We start from the raw sequence: 14,639 nt of genomic DNA on the forward strand, positions 1-14,639 counted from the left end.
ATGGAAGATCAATTAAATTAATTGTGGGATACACATGTACACACACAGAATGGGCTACCATGGAGCACCGACACATCTGTACTAAAGCAAAAACTGTCTAGTATATAATTTTACATTAAAAAAGGTGTAAAAAAGCATGTGTGATAGGAGACTCTTGCTTTATAAAGTCTCATATGTTTCTGAAATACTAATTTATAACAGAATTATTACTTATTAACTAGAAAGATAGCAAAACTTAAAATACCCAAGAGATCATGCATGTTAATTGCTTACACAATGTACTCTGCTGTAACACTGAGGGAAAATTTCAATTTAGTATTAGGATTACAATATATAGTGCATCTCTTTTACCTTAAAAAATAACTCAACTCAAATGATGCTATTCTTCTCTCTGGGATTAAGTAGAGTGCATCTTTTAAATAATACAGCTGTAATTTGAAGTCTTAATATAAAAGGCATAGTTTTAATAAAACAACATTTTCATGGTACTTTACCAAATATAAAATATATGCAGTGCCATGTTCATGTTAATTTTTCTTATACTTTACAACTACCTTAAGCCTAATGTAGTTAAAGCTACTTAAAGTACTTTACTCTCCTAGGAGAATGTAGAACCTGATCTATTTAAATGTAAGTGTATGTTTCATTATAACAGCTAGAACCACATATCTAACAATTATACTAAAGTACAAAGATGATTTTGCATAGTCAATGAACCTGTAATAAGCCCAAGTAAACAAGCTGTTCAATTTCTACTTGGATATGCTGCTATAATCTTTGGAGGCAGTTGGCACAGTGGCAATAATATTAGAATGACTAACAAATTAGCCAAAGACTTGTAGCAAAAAACTATATACATAATGCATGCTATAAAACAAAACCAAAAGAAAGGGATCAGGCGTGATTTTAAAATGAAAGAAAAGCAGGAGGTCATTTTGAAGTGACAGAATGAATACACTGGAAAGAATACCAGCTTTGGAATCAGGATACCTGGATTCAATCAATCACTAACAAGCTAAGTGAATCTGGAAACATCACTCCATTTATCTCCACTTCTTAACTAACCTAAAAGTTGGACTAGATGATTTCCAAGGTCTTTTCCAAATTTAACATTCTGCTCTACAACTGATGAGGAAGAGATTAATTTTTTGTGGTTTCACATTTTAGAAGGATTTCTGTGAAAAGGTTGATGTTAAAATCATACTTTCTCCTTCACCTTTATTACCTGAGTGATGCCAACTGTCTAGCCTGAAATTGCCCAATCCACCCCTGCAGTTTCAGCAGATTACACTGCATCAACCGCTTTATAAAACAGGAAGTTCTTCATGTTTCCTGTTTCAGAATTTGTAAATCTAACATTCAGCATTGCCCGACCCCACTCTACGCCCCCTGAACCTTTGTTAAGATACAATTGACATAAAACGCTGTTTAAGGTACATACACCATGTGAAATGATTACAACAGGATTAGTCAATGCCTTCATCATCACATATAATTACCATTTTTCTTTTTATTATGAAAACATTAAAGATTTACTCTCCCAGCAAGGTTCATATGCAAAGAAATTATAAAATACTTTATATAGTATAGAATTGTCAGCTATAGTCGCCATCCTGTAAATGTGCTATGTGTGTGCTTAGTCACTCAGGTGTGTCTGACTCTTTGCAGGCCCATGGACTGTAGCCTGCCAGGCTCCTCTGTCCATGGAATTTGAAATCCCAAGAACTCCTTCATCATAAATGAGAAGTCTGAACCACTTAACCAGAATCTCTTTATCTCCCTCACTCTCTAAGCCCTAGTATCCATTCTACTCTCTCGAGTCTGGCTTTTTTAGAGCCCATGTCTTTTTTCTATCTGGTTTATTTCACCTAATATAATACCCTCAAGTTTCATCCAGATTGTTGCAAATCACAGGCTTTCTTTCTTTCTCAGAATAATATTCCTTTGTCTATATGTATGTGTATATACATGTATGTACACACACATACACACTTAATCTTCTTTATGTGTTTCTCTCTGACCAGTACTTAGGTTGTCTCCTTATCTTGGCTATCGTGAGTAATGCTGCAATGAATTTGGGTGTACAGACATGTCTTTGAGAAATTCTGATTTTGTTTCCTTTGGAAATACACCCAGAAGTGGGAGTGCTAGATCCTCAGGCAGCTCTATTTTAATTCTGAGGAATCTCCATACAGGCTCCACAGTGACTGTATTGTGTGTATGCTGGAGACTGCAGGGCAGGATGCTTAAGGGTGAAGACATTACTGCTAGAAACATTGTCTGGGTTACGAAGCTGGGAGTGAGTGGCTGAGGCAGGGTAGAAGGTGAAAATCACTGGAGTGGGTATTAAGTAACTGAGGGCTCAGGAATGCAAAGAACCATCTAAGAAGATACTGAAATCACCCAGAATTGGGACAGGAGTAACCATGAGTTAGGTGTTAAAATACATAAGGAATGAGGCATAGTGACCCAGGGGTCTGTCGATGACTGAACCCAAAAGATGTACTGAATCAGAGAAAGATAATGATCTGCAAGGTGCCAGAATGGCACCCACCTTGCTGCTCAATCCAGTGTTTCTTGGTAAATCTAAGTTTATAGTCACCAATAATTAAAATATATAGCTATGCATTATTTAAAAATTACACATATTTTACAATTGTATATAGGCAACTTTATGTCTATTTCATCTCTCCTTGTTTATTTCATTGAACAAGTGTGTACATAACGGTTACTCTGTGCTGGATACAGATCTACACACCTTATATACACACACTCATTTAACTATAGAAGAATGTTAAAATTCTTACAAAGTAAGTAGAAATATCATCACACTGTAAAGACTGGGAAACTGAAGTGCAGGGATAAAGTGACTTTTCCAGGCCCACAGGGGTAGCTTATGGTGGGGGCAAGATCTAAACCCAGGCAACCTGGTTCCAGAGCCTCTGCCCTTACACATTGTTTGCCTCTCCATCCACAAGGAAGTCTTCCCCATCCATAGGAGTTCTTATTTCATCTAATTTAGCAAAAAATTCAGAGGGAGGGTGGGTCTGACAAATGCTTTCATTATCAGATAGGAGTTACACAGATGTTATCTTTATTTCTGTGTATATAGTTTATATGCTCACTTTAAATACCCGACTTGGATTCCAGAAGCATTTTGACTGTATACTCCTCCAAAATAAACATGACTAAAGTAGAAGCACTGATCATTCTACCAAGCTGGTCAATTGTGTTTCTCCCTTAGCACACAGTTTTTCCTTCCTTCATAGAAGGTGCGGTGTCCAACCCTGCTGCTCAAAACAGAAAACTCCGAATATCCTTTGATCCCATCCTCCCCGTCACCCTGAACTTTCCACAAGCCTTATCTTTCATCAAGTACTGCCATTTCTAACAGGGTCTAATAAAACATAAAATCAAGAAAGGAATGTGTTGTTAGCAGTAAGAGTAATGATTGTGGACGTGAGTGTGAAAGCCCTGATCAAAAATGCAACAAGGCAGAACTTGCCTAATTGGTTAGAAGAAATAAGAAAAATAAACAATCACATTGAGTGGGATAAGCTTGCTGGATGGAGGTGGCAAGGAAGTACAGAATTTCTACAAAGTTTGACACAAGAACTTTGGTTCAGTTTGCCTAGAATAACACACTCCCTTCCTCATGCTACTTACTGTATAATGGGAAATATATATAAAAACAATAAACAGTAATGAAACAGAGCAGCAAGAATTCAAATCACCTCTGTCTCTGTGGAAGAGCTTGGAAAATTATTGGAAGAGGTTTGGACAGTCAACCAAACACAGTGTCACAAGAGGATTATACATTTCCAATTTCTTTGTGTCTCTCAATTTCCTACCTGAACAACTGTAATTCCTACATGCTTCCACTCGTGCCCCTTCAGTCTTTTCATATAAGAGGAATATATAGCAAATATTTACATAATGTCACTCCTATACCTAAACGTCTCTAATAGCTCCCCATTGTACTTGGCATGAATAGTAAATCCTCACTGTGCTTTATAAGAAAATTAATGACTCTTCTTTGCCACCCATTTTCTCATAAAGATTTTTTTTTTTGCTATTGTTTCCTCCCTTGCTCTAAATAAATTGGTGTTGCTCTTTCTATTCATCCATTAAAAATATTCAACAAACAAATCCTTTTCATACTGGCCTTCCAGGAAAACATCAATGATATAATCTATTCTCTAAGTAATATTATTTTTTTCTCTTAACATCCCTTCTGGAACTGACTTACTCCAGGAGAAGAATGCAAGCTAGCTGACCCCGGGCTATCTCATCGGTGAGTTAATAGAACAGTTGAGCATTTGTCAGTGATGGTATTAGCTGGGTGACTTGCCTTGACTTTTCCTCGGCTCAATTTCTTTCTTTTTCAAATTTAGTTTTTGCCTTTTGGCATGATTTCTTTTCAACTTTGAAAGGTTACTTAGAAATAACGAAAGACAGACTGACTCTAATACACATAAAATGAAACCTCTCATTAACTTCAAAAAGGTATTGGTGCATTAAAAAGTAATCATTGCTTTAGGTCAAAATTTCACTTTTGAACCAGAAGTATTTGATGTATGCTACTTGTATGTAATATTTACTCTTCTGCAATTTAATCTTGAAATTGGAAATAAATATCTATAAAACACTTTTCCATATAAAAATGAGGAACTCAGATATGAATGTACATTTATCTTATATTTTTTTTCTACTAAGCTGTTCTCAACTATTTCCCAATCTTAATCCATTTATTGAAAGAGATGTATTGAAGAAGCCAAACTCGTCAATCTTACAATCAAAAGCAAAACATATTTATATTTGTACATATGCATGCATTAGTCATTCATTTTATTTCTGTATCAAGTATAGAATTGTAAACTATCTTTGTTGATCCAATTACATGTATTAAGTTATGCAGTCTTTTGGAGAAAAGATTCAAGAAAAATAATACCTAAGAAAAAGGCTTTATTGTTCAGAATGACAGCTGTATTCAATAAGATCATTTTAGGACTTCCAATAAGATGAATATACACTATCTAAATATATATTATGAAAATAATTTATATGTTAGACAAAGGCTAGTTTTACTTAACCATACTTTAAAGCATCAACACAGAGACTGAACTTTTTAAAAGGGCCGTGGTGAAGGGAGACATTAAGAAATCATAATTAAAATGAAGCAAGTCACCGTAAAAGAGATGGGACATACCTGTCGACATATGTAATCCCATTGAGTGTTAAGTTCTCTGAGCTCTGTCTCCAGTCTAGAAGCAAACTCTGGCTCTGCTTCAGTTTTTATTTTCTGTCCACCTTCATTGACACTGTTTAGACTGGGCTGGATTGTCTGAATATCACTGACTAAAAGCTAAGGAAACAATTTAAGTTAGCCGAAAAAATTACCACAAAAATTAGAAATGCAACATAGCTACACAGAAACATATAATTAGGCATCATGACACTACACATGAATTTTGTCCTTTAAAATCGGAAATATATGCTGCAAAATGCTCAATTTTTATGGCGTGAATGAAATGGGGAATTATATATCTATAGTCTAATTAGATTAGCTACCAAAGTAAATAAACTTAATACTTCATGTTTGAAAACAGTGCAACAATGATGAGCTTTATAAATTACTAATTTTGAAGGAGGTTTGATTTTCCAACATAGTATGCTGCAGCAGTTTATAGCAAGATGCTGTGAAGGTTATTGATAAAATGGATTTGCTTTTAAAGCTTTTATTCACAAAAAATTTCTTGAAAGAGCTAGATTTTTCTCTTCCCACTGTATGACAATGGCATAATAAATATTATTTCAAAATATATGTCTTGTATTATACTACAGTGTGACATACATGGAAAGAGCAACATAGTTTTACTGTCAATTTGTAATAAGATATAACAAGTAGCTCAAAAAAATCATTTACCTTTAGCTTAAACTGCATGCTATATAAAAATAATATTGTAAAGTGAGTGTTGAATAAAAGACAATATTTTGTCTATTTCTCTCTTATTTAGCCCAGTTTCTCAACCTTGGCACTACTATCCTTTTGGATGGGGTAATTCTTTGTTGCATGGTGCTGTTCTCTGCATTGTAGAATATTAAGATATGTCCCTGGCCTCAATCTACTAGAAGGCAACAGCATCTACCCCACCTCAAGTTAAGACAAATGAAAATGTCTCCAGACATTGCTGAATGCCCACTAGAGGGACAAAATTGCCCCTGGTTCAGAACCATTGATATCATTAAATAATAGTTTCCATATCAAAGTCTTCATATAAAGAAGTGTCATATAAAAAAAAAATCTTACCCTGCACTGCTTCAGCTGTTTTTTAAGAATTTCTGAATCTCCAAGGGCAGGCCATTCCTCTTTCAAGAAAACATCAACTTCAGCCATCCACTTCTTCAAGGTTTTTATGTGATTCTGGAATCAGAGACCCATTTTAACACATTATTGGGGTGCTGATTTCCCTTGACACAATTCATCATGGTGATATGTTTGAACACAAGCCTGCGAACAATTCCCACGGTTGAAGAATATCTTTAAGTAGCTCTTCAGGAAAAGAATATTTCCACTAAGACTGCATTTTTATGGTCTGCTGTATGAGCACTGGCGTATGAAGTCTGCTATTGTTAAAAATAAAAAATTACTACCAAATGTGGTTTTATGATGTTACTCTTGAGAACATTAAATCATATCCCCCTCTAGAGAAAATTTAAGTTACAAAACAACTCATGATAATACTAACAATGTGCCCTTACAGTACATAAAACAAACTACGAACAATAAACTCAATGTAATGGTGTCTTTATAGCCTCCCTAAACGTGAACTTCCACAAATTGTTCTCTGCAGTTGACAGTTTAAATAGCCCCTCCAGTGGAGAACTTTCAGACCAAGATGTCGTCATCTTTAAAGAAAGAAAACTTGTGCTTTTTAATTTCTGACTTGCTCAACCAAGATGACGTAATGATCAAATGGAAAATGTCATCTTTATTTATTTGTAAATAGCCAATACATCCCATTATTTTTTTCCCATAATGCCATTTTTCTTGTTCCTTTTAGGGCTACATTTCAAGTGTGTGGTCTGTCAAACTTCTTTATCTGCCTACAATTCAACTATGCTATCCAGATGAGCTATTTTGTCCTTTCTTAATTCGATTTCTATTCAAAATGTGTGCTTCTCAGAAATTTCCCTCTTCAATACAACAAATAATAATGACTTTAAAAGCATCTGACTAAATCGAAAGATTTCAACATTATTATCTGGCTGACATTTCTTGAATCTAGCTTTGCTCTTTGGCCCATATCGCCACTGTCCTAGCTCAGACCTTACCACTGCCTCTTTGACAACTACATTAGCTCTTTCTGGTATCTACTTCAGTCTCACCCCATTCTAACCCATTCTCCCCAGTGGTACCAATATTCTTCTCACCTCCTTCTTCTTCTCAAAGTGATGCTTAAAAAAAACCCAGATATTATTTTATCTCCCTCCTCTTGAAGTACCAAGAATAGTTCCACATTATCATTATGTTTAATCCCATCATGGTTAGATTATAATTCATATTCCAAAGCATGGCATCCAACTTATTTGTGATCTACTCTCAGACTACTTCTCCAAACACCTCTTTTATTAATCTCCAGACATATCTTTTATCTCTCCAATGTTGAACAACTTTCAGATAATTGACCATGCTGCTCCATTTCTTTCTCCGTCTTTTATTAGGTGCCTAAATTCTATGTGTTTAAGGTGTAGTCAGAGAACTCATATCCCAAGAACACTTCATAACTCCTTTTCCCAGGATATGTTGCTTTTCTTCTCTTTCCACTGTCATATTCACTGCACTGTTTTATTTACTTACCATGCTATAGGTTAAATAATGACCCTTTGAGATTTCAGGCCCTTATCCCTGGAAGCTGTGAATATGGTGCCTTACATGGCAAAAAGGAATTTGCAGATGTGATTAAGTTAAGGATATCACTGAGACGACCCAGAGGGATGGTACAGGGAGGGAGGACGGAGGGGGGTTCAGGATGGGGAACACGTGTATACCTGTGGTGGATTCATGTTGATGTATGGCAAAACCAATACAATATTGTAAAGTAATTAACCTCCAATTAAAATAAATAAATTTATATTAAAAAAGTTAAGGATATCAAGATAAAGAGATGATCCTGGGTTATCCAAATGGACACAATATGATCAAAGCATTCTTATTAAGATAGAAGCAAGAGTGTAAGAGAGAAATTGGGAGGTGCTACACTCCTGGCTTTAAAGATGAAGATGGAAACATGAGCCAAGATTGTAGTTTCCCAAAACTAAAAGTGACAAGGCAATAAATTTTCTCCTAAAGCCTCCAGAAAGGACACAGCCCTATCTATACCTTGATTTTAGCCCACTGAGCCTGATATTGAACTTTTGATACCCAGAACCACAATATATGTGTGCTGTTTCAAGCCATTAAATTTACAACTTACTACTGCAGCAATAGGAAATGGATACACGTCCCTTTCTGCTTCACCAGACATGGGCTCCTTGATGGCAAGGACCATGTAACTGCACCCTCTTTTGCCACAAGCACAGACAAAAAGTGTGTTTTTATATGTGTGTGTATGTGTATGCATATGTTCATACCTCGAGAGACATTACTGTGGATGTTGTGCTTTAAAAAATAATGTAAAACTGCTGGGTCTTTTGGTTTGTGAAAGATAAGAAAAAACAACTAAGTAGCTAGACTGGGATTTAAAACCAGAAGCATGCTATTCCGATGCTTTTCCATCATGCTTTCAAGCTTCTTTCCAACATTAGCATTTTTTGCAATAAGTCACCACATAAGAGAAATATCACCTGTATTACCAAATGTTTTAAACTTTAGACTACAGTGCAGTTGTTGGTTTACTAATGCTTGGGTAATTAGGTGGCACTATTCAAACAAATTAAGTTAGTAGAAGTTGCTTTGTGGAAGGTGATGGGATCAAATCTATATATAAAATTACAAGTGAAATATGCTGATGAAATTATGTATATTACATGGCAGATAACTTTTTATTTGGTGGTGGTGGTTTAGTCACTAAGTCATGTCCGAATCTTGTGACACCATGGACTGTAGCCCCCCAGGCTCCTCTGTCCATGGGATTTTCCAAGTAAAAATACTGGGGTGGGTTGCCATTTCCTTCTCCAGGGTATCTTGCTGACCCAGGGATCGAAGCCACGTCTCCTGGGTGGAGGCGGATTCTTTAGCACTGCATCAACATGGAAGCTCCCTCATCCCATATATATATATGGGATGTTTATATATATATATATAAACAGATTCAAGGGGTTAGATCTGATAGACAGAGCCTGAAGAACTACAGACAGAGGTCTGTAACATTATACAGGAGGTAGTGATCAAAACTATCCCAATGAAAAAGAAATGCAAAAAGGCAAAATGCTTGTCTGAAGAAGCCTTATAAATAGCTGAGAAAAGAAAAGAAGTGAAAGGAAAGATATACCCATCTGAATGTAGAGCTCCAAAGAATAGCAAGGAGAGATAAGAATGCCTTCCTAAGTAAACAATTCAAAGACAAAGGAAAATAATAGAATGGGAAAGACTAGAGATCTCTTCAAGTAAATTAGAGATACCAAGGGAACATTTCATGCAGAGATGGGCACAATAAAGGACATAAATGGTATGAACCTAATAGGAGCAGAAGATATTAAGAAGAGGTGGCAAGAATACACAGAAGAATTATGCAAAAGAGATCTTAATGACCCAGATAACCATGATGGTGTGATCACTCATCTAGAGCCAGACTTTCTGGAATATGAAATCAAGTGGGCTTTAGGAAGCATCACTATGAACAAAACTAGTGGGGATGATGGAATTCCAGCTGAGCTATTTCAAATCCTAAAAGATGATGCTGTCAAAGTGCTATACTCAATATGCCAGCAAACTTGGAAAACTCAGCTCTGGCCATAGGACTGGAAAAGGTCAGTTTTCATTCCAATCCCAAAGAAAGTTCAAACTACCACACAACTGCACTCATCTAACAAGCTAGCAAAATAATGCTTAAAATTCTCCAAGCTAGGCTTCAACACAACATGAACTGAGAAATTCCAGATATTCAATCTGGATTTAGAAAAGGCAGCGGAACAAGAGATCAAATTGCCAACATCCATTGGATCATAGAAAAAGCAAGAGAGTTCCAGGAAAAAAAAAAAATCTACTTCTGCTTTATTGACTATGCCAAAGCCTTTGACTGTGTGGATCACAACAAACTGTGGAAGATTCTTCAAGACATGGGAACCAGAACACATTATCCATCTCCTGAGAAATCTGTATGCAGGTCAAGAAGCAACAGTTAGAACTGGACCTGCAAAAATGACTGGTTCCAAATAGGAAAAGGAGTACGTATAGGCTGTATATTGTCACCCTGCTTCTTTAACTTATATGCAGAATACATATGAAATGCCAGCCTAGATGAAGCATAAGCTGGAATCAAGACTGCCGGGAGAAATACCAATAACCTCAGATATGTTGATGACACCACGTTTATGGAAGAAAGCAAAGAGGAACTAAAGAACTTCTTGATGAAGGTGAAAGATGAGAGTGGAAAAGCTGACTTAATACTCAAAAAACTAAGATCATGCCACCAGGTCCCGTCACTTCGTGGCAATAGATGGGGAAACAATGGAAACAGTGACAAACTTTATTTTCTTAGGTTCCAAAATCACTGCAGATGGTGACTGCAGCCATGAAATTACAAGATGCTTACCCTTTGGAAGGAAAGCTATGAGAAAACTAGACAGTGTGTTGAAAAGCAGAGACATTACTTTGCCAACAAAGATCCGTCTAGTCAAAGCTATGGCTTTTCCATTAGTCATGTATGGGTGTGAGAGTTGGACCATAAAGGCTGAGTGCCGAAGAATTGATGCTTTTGAACTGTGGTGTTGGAGAAGACTCTTGAGAGTCCCTTGGACTGCAAGATCAAACCAGTCCAGCCTAAAGGAAATCAGTCCTGAATACTCATTGGAAGCACTGACGCTGAAGCTGAAGCTCCAATACTTTGGCCACCTGATGCGAAGAACTGACTCATTGGATAAGATACTCATCCTGGGAAAGATTGAGAGCAGGAGAGGCAGACAACAGAGGATGAGATGATTGGATGGCATCACCGACTCAATGGACATGAATTTGAGCAACCTCTGGGAGACAGTGAAGCACAGGGAAGCCTGGGACGCTGCAGTCCATGGGGTCACAAACAGTTGGACACAACTGAACAACAACAACAACAACACACACACACATATCCACTCAGCAAATTCTTTACCTCTGAGCCAACAAACACGTCCCCCAGCTCTAGATAACATGTTATAATTAAAGCCGACATATGTGAGTTAGCCTGTGTGTATATATATGTATGTATGTGTGAGTGTGTGTGTGTGTATATATGTATTCTTTTTTTTACAACCAAAATAACAATGCATTTTTCAGGAAAAAAAAATTTCCTGCACTGCAAGCAGTCTCTTGCATCACAAGTGGATTTATTTATAAGCTAAATAATTATTTACAGGATAACAAGACTAAAAAGAAGATGGGCTTTGAATTGAGCTGAAAAGTTTTTTAATTCCTGTTGGTAATGGTGGAAAAAAGCTAATTCTAAAGAAAATCAAAGAAACAGAATTCTTAATGCCTTCTTAAAATCAATAGGCAAACTATTGTCCTTCGAGACAAATTTGTATCTTTTGGCCTTATCACTGACTTTAAGGGACTATGTCTTTTAATTGTATAACTCCTCATTAGGAGAGAAACAAACAAAAATCAATATAAAAAGTAAAATCTTGAATTACCTGAAGTTTTCGGAGTTTGGCCATTTGCTCCTCTAGTTTTTGGCAACGTTCAGTCAGCTGGGCAGAGAGTTTCTTCCATCGACCCTCAATGTCTTCAAATTCTGATTGATATCTCTGGCTTATATGAGAGGGTGCTTTCCTTGACATCTCTTTCACAGTGGTGCTGAGATAGTTTAGGTCATTTTGGTGCTCTTGCAGTGAGCTTTGTAAAGCCTCAAAATTAAAAAGAAAGTGCCTTTATACTAATTGATGAATATTAATGAGCTTAATTGTTCAACTTCATTGATGAGTTTCAGATAAATCAAATGTACTTAAAATGAAAGCTGTGTGGCTCAAATATTTAAAATAATAAATGATGTAACAACAGATGTGAAATAATTAGCAACTTAAATTCTACTTTCAATCATGAGTAATTTACACATTATTTAGTAATATTATATTTATAAATCTATGCCTATTCTTATCAACAAAGTGGAATATATACAAAACTGTATCTTATTGAAACAAAGAGCTTCAGCTTACCTAATTTCATTACATTTTATTTGTATATTAATAACTGCATGTATGATTCAATTAATGGAGTTTAACTTAATTATAAGTAAACTTAATTATAAGCCTTTAGTAAGATAATTTCTAATCTTCATAGGTAGAAATTTAACTAAATAAGATTGATATATGTGATAACACAACTCTGAATAAGCTAGATCATATAGATAGTTTACCCATGCCATTTAATGGAAGTTTCTTATTCTTCAAAAACATTGTTCTATTTTGTAGTATCACCATGAAATTTTCAGATAATTTTGGGGAGAATTTATAAACTTCATTTCACATTTGTACTGTATAATCTATTCCACCCCTTATAAAAGAAAGCATACATTAAGGATTGCTCTATTCTGTATTTATTTAAATGTTACTTTCTGGTTATAAAAGTAATAAAGGTTTAAGATTTTAAAATGGACAAAAATACCCATTACATACAACTGTTTTTAGATAAATTTCCAGGGTTTTTTTTACTGAATAGCTGATCATATTTTATACTCACATACACATAATTAAGTAAAACACATAATCTTATGGTTACATAATATTTATTTTGTGATATATAAGTTCTTTTAAATTTATTATTTTATTTATTAAATTGTTACACTTGATTATTTACACAATACATAGTATGCACATACATTTTGAGCTAAGCAATTTATTGTGAGCCTTTTCCCATGTCATTAGTTCAGTTCAGTCACTCAGTCGTGTCCAACTCTTTGCGACCCCATGAATCGCAGCACGCCAGGCCTCCCTGTCCATCACCAACTCCCGGAGTTCACTCAGACTCGCGTCCATGGAGTCAGTGATGCCATCTAGCCATCTCATCCTCTGTCGTCCCCTTCTCCTCCTGCCCCCAATCCCTCCCAGCATCAGAGTCTTCTCCAATGAGTCAACTCTTCTCATGAGGTGGCCAAAGTACTGGAGTTTCAGCTTTAGCATCAGTCCTTCCAAAGAAATCCCAGGGCTGATCTCCTCCAGAATGGACTGGTTGGATCTCCTTGCAGTCCAAGGGACTCTCAAGAGTCTTCTCCAACACCACAGTTCAAAAGCATCAATTCTTCGGCGCTCAGCCTTCTTCATAGTCCAACTCTCACATCCATACATGACCACAGGAAAAACCATAGCCTTGACTAGACAGACCTTAGTTGGCAAAGTAATATCTCTGCTTTTGAATATGCCATCTAGTTTGGTCATAACTTTTCTTCCAAGGAGTAAGCATCTTTTAATTTAAGTAATTGTAAAGTAAATGTCATTTAAAGTAATTATAAGTAAATGTCATTAAGTAATTTTTAAAAACATAGATTTTAATTGCTTCTGTAGTTCTTTTAACCATTTTTCATTATTACTTGTATAAATTAATTTTAACTTTTCTACTCTTTTCAGTTCAGTTCAATCACTCAGTCATGTCCAACTCTTTGCAACCCCATGGACTGCAGCATGCCAGGCCTCCCTGTCCATCACCAACTCCTGGAGTTTACCCAAACCCACGTCCATTGTGTCAGTGATGCCATCCAACCATCTCATCCACTGTCATCTCCTTCTCCTCCTGCCCTCAATCTCTCCCAGCATCAGGGTCTTTTTCAGTGAGTCAGCTCTTTGCATGAAGTGGCCAAAGTATTGGAGTTTCAGCTTCATCATCAGTGCTTCCAATGAACACCCAGTACTGATCTGCTTTAGGATGGAGTGGTTGGATCTCCTTGCAGTCCAAGGGACTCTCAAGAGTCTTCTCCAACACCACAGTTCAAAAGCATCAATTCTTTGGCACTCAGCTTTCTTTATAGTACAACTCTCACATCCATACATGACCACTGGAAAACCATAGCCTTGACCAGACGGACATTTGTTGACAAAGTAATGTCTCTGCTTTTTAATATTCAGTCTAGGCTGATCATAACTTTCCTTCCAAGGAACAAGCGTCGTTTAATTTCATGGCTGCAATTACCAACTGCAGTGATTTTGGAGCCCAGAAAAATAAAGTCAGCCACTGTTTCCCCATCTATTTGCCATGAAGTGATGGGACCAGATGCCATGATCTTAGTTTTCTGAATGTTGAGCTTTAAGCCAACTTTTTCACTCTCCTCTTTCACTTTCATCAAGAGGCTTTTTAGTTCTTCACTTTCTGCCATAAGGGTGGTGTCATCTGCATATCTGAGGTTATTGATATTTCTCCCAGCAATCTTGATTCCAGCTTGTGCTTCTTTCAGCCCAGCATTTCTCATGATGTACTCTGAATATAAGTTAAATAAGCAGGGTGACAATAT

General features: G+C 36.3%; 1 protein-coding gene across 7 annotated transcripts in view; it reads right to left on the bottom strand.

The window, feature by feature from the left end:
- DMD (dystrophin) overlaps positions 1 to 14,639 on the bottom strand; it is a 2,687,035-nt gene that overhangs the window by 1,446,936 nt on the left and 1,225,460 nt on the right. For all 7 annotated transcript variants that reach the window (XM_070291485.1, XM_070291489.1, XM_070291490.1 and 4 more), the window contains exons 23-25: positions 11,833 to 12,045; positions 6,311 to 6,424; positions 5,210 to 5,365 (exon numbers count right to left, since the gene is read on the bottom strand). In XM_070291485.1, the coding sequence (XP_070147586.1) occupies positions 5,210 to 5,365; positions 6,311 to 6,424; positions 11,833 to 12,045 (483 nt within the window). The remainder of the gene's footprint in view (positions 1 to 5,209; positions 5,366 to 6,310; positions 6,425 to 11,832; positions 12,046 to 14,639) is intronic.

Source organism: Ovis canadensis, chromosome X (assembly GCF_042477335.2).
Source record: "Ovis canadensis isolate MfBH-ARS-UI-01 breed Bighorn chromosome X, ARS-UI_OviCan_v2, whole genome shotgun sequence".
In the NCBI taxonomy this organism is placed as follows: domain Eukaryota; kingdom Metazoa; phylum Chordata; class Mammalia; order Artiodactyla; family Bovidae; genus Ovis; species Ovis canadensis.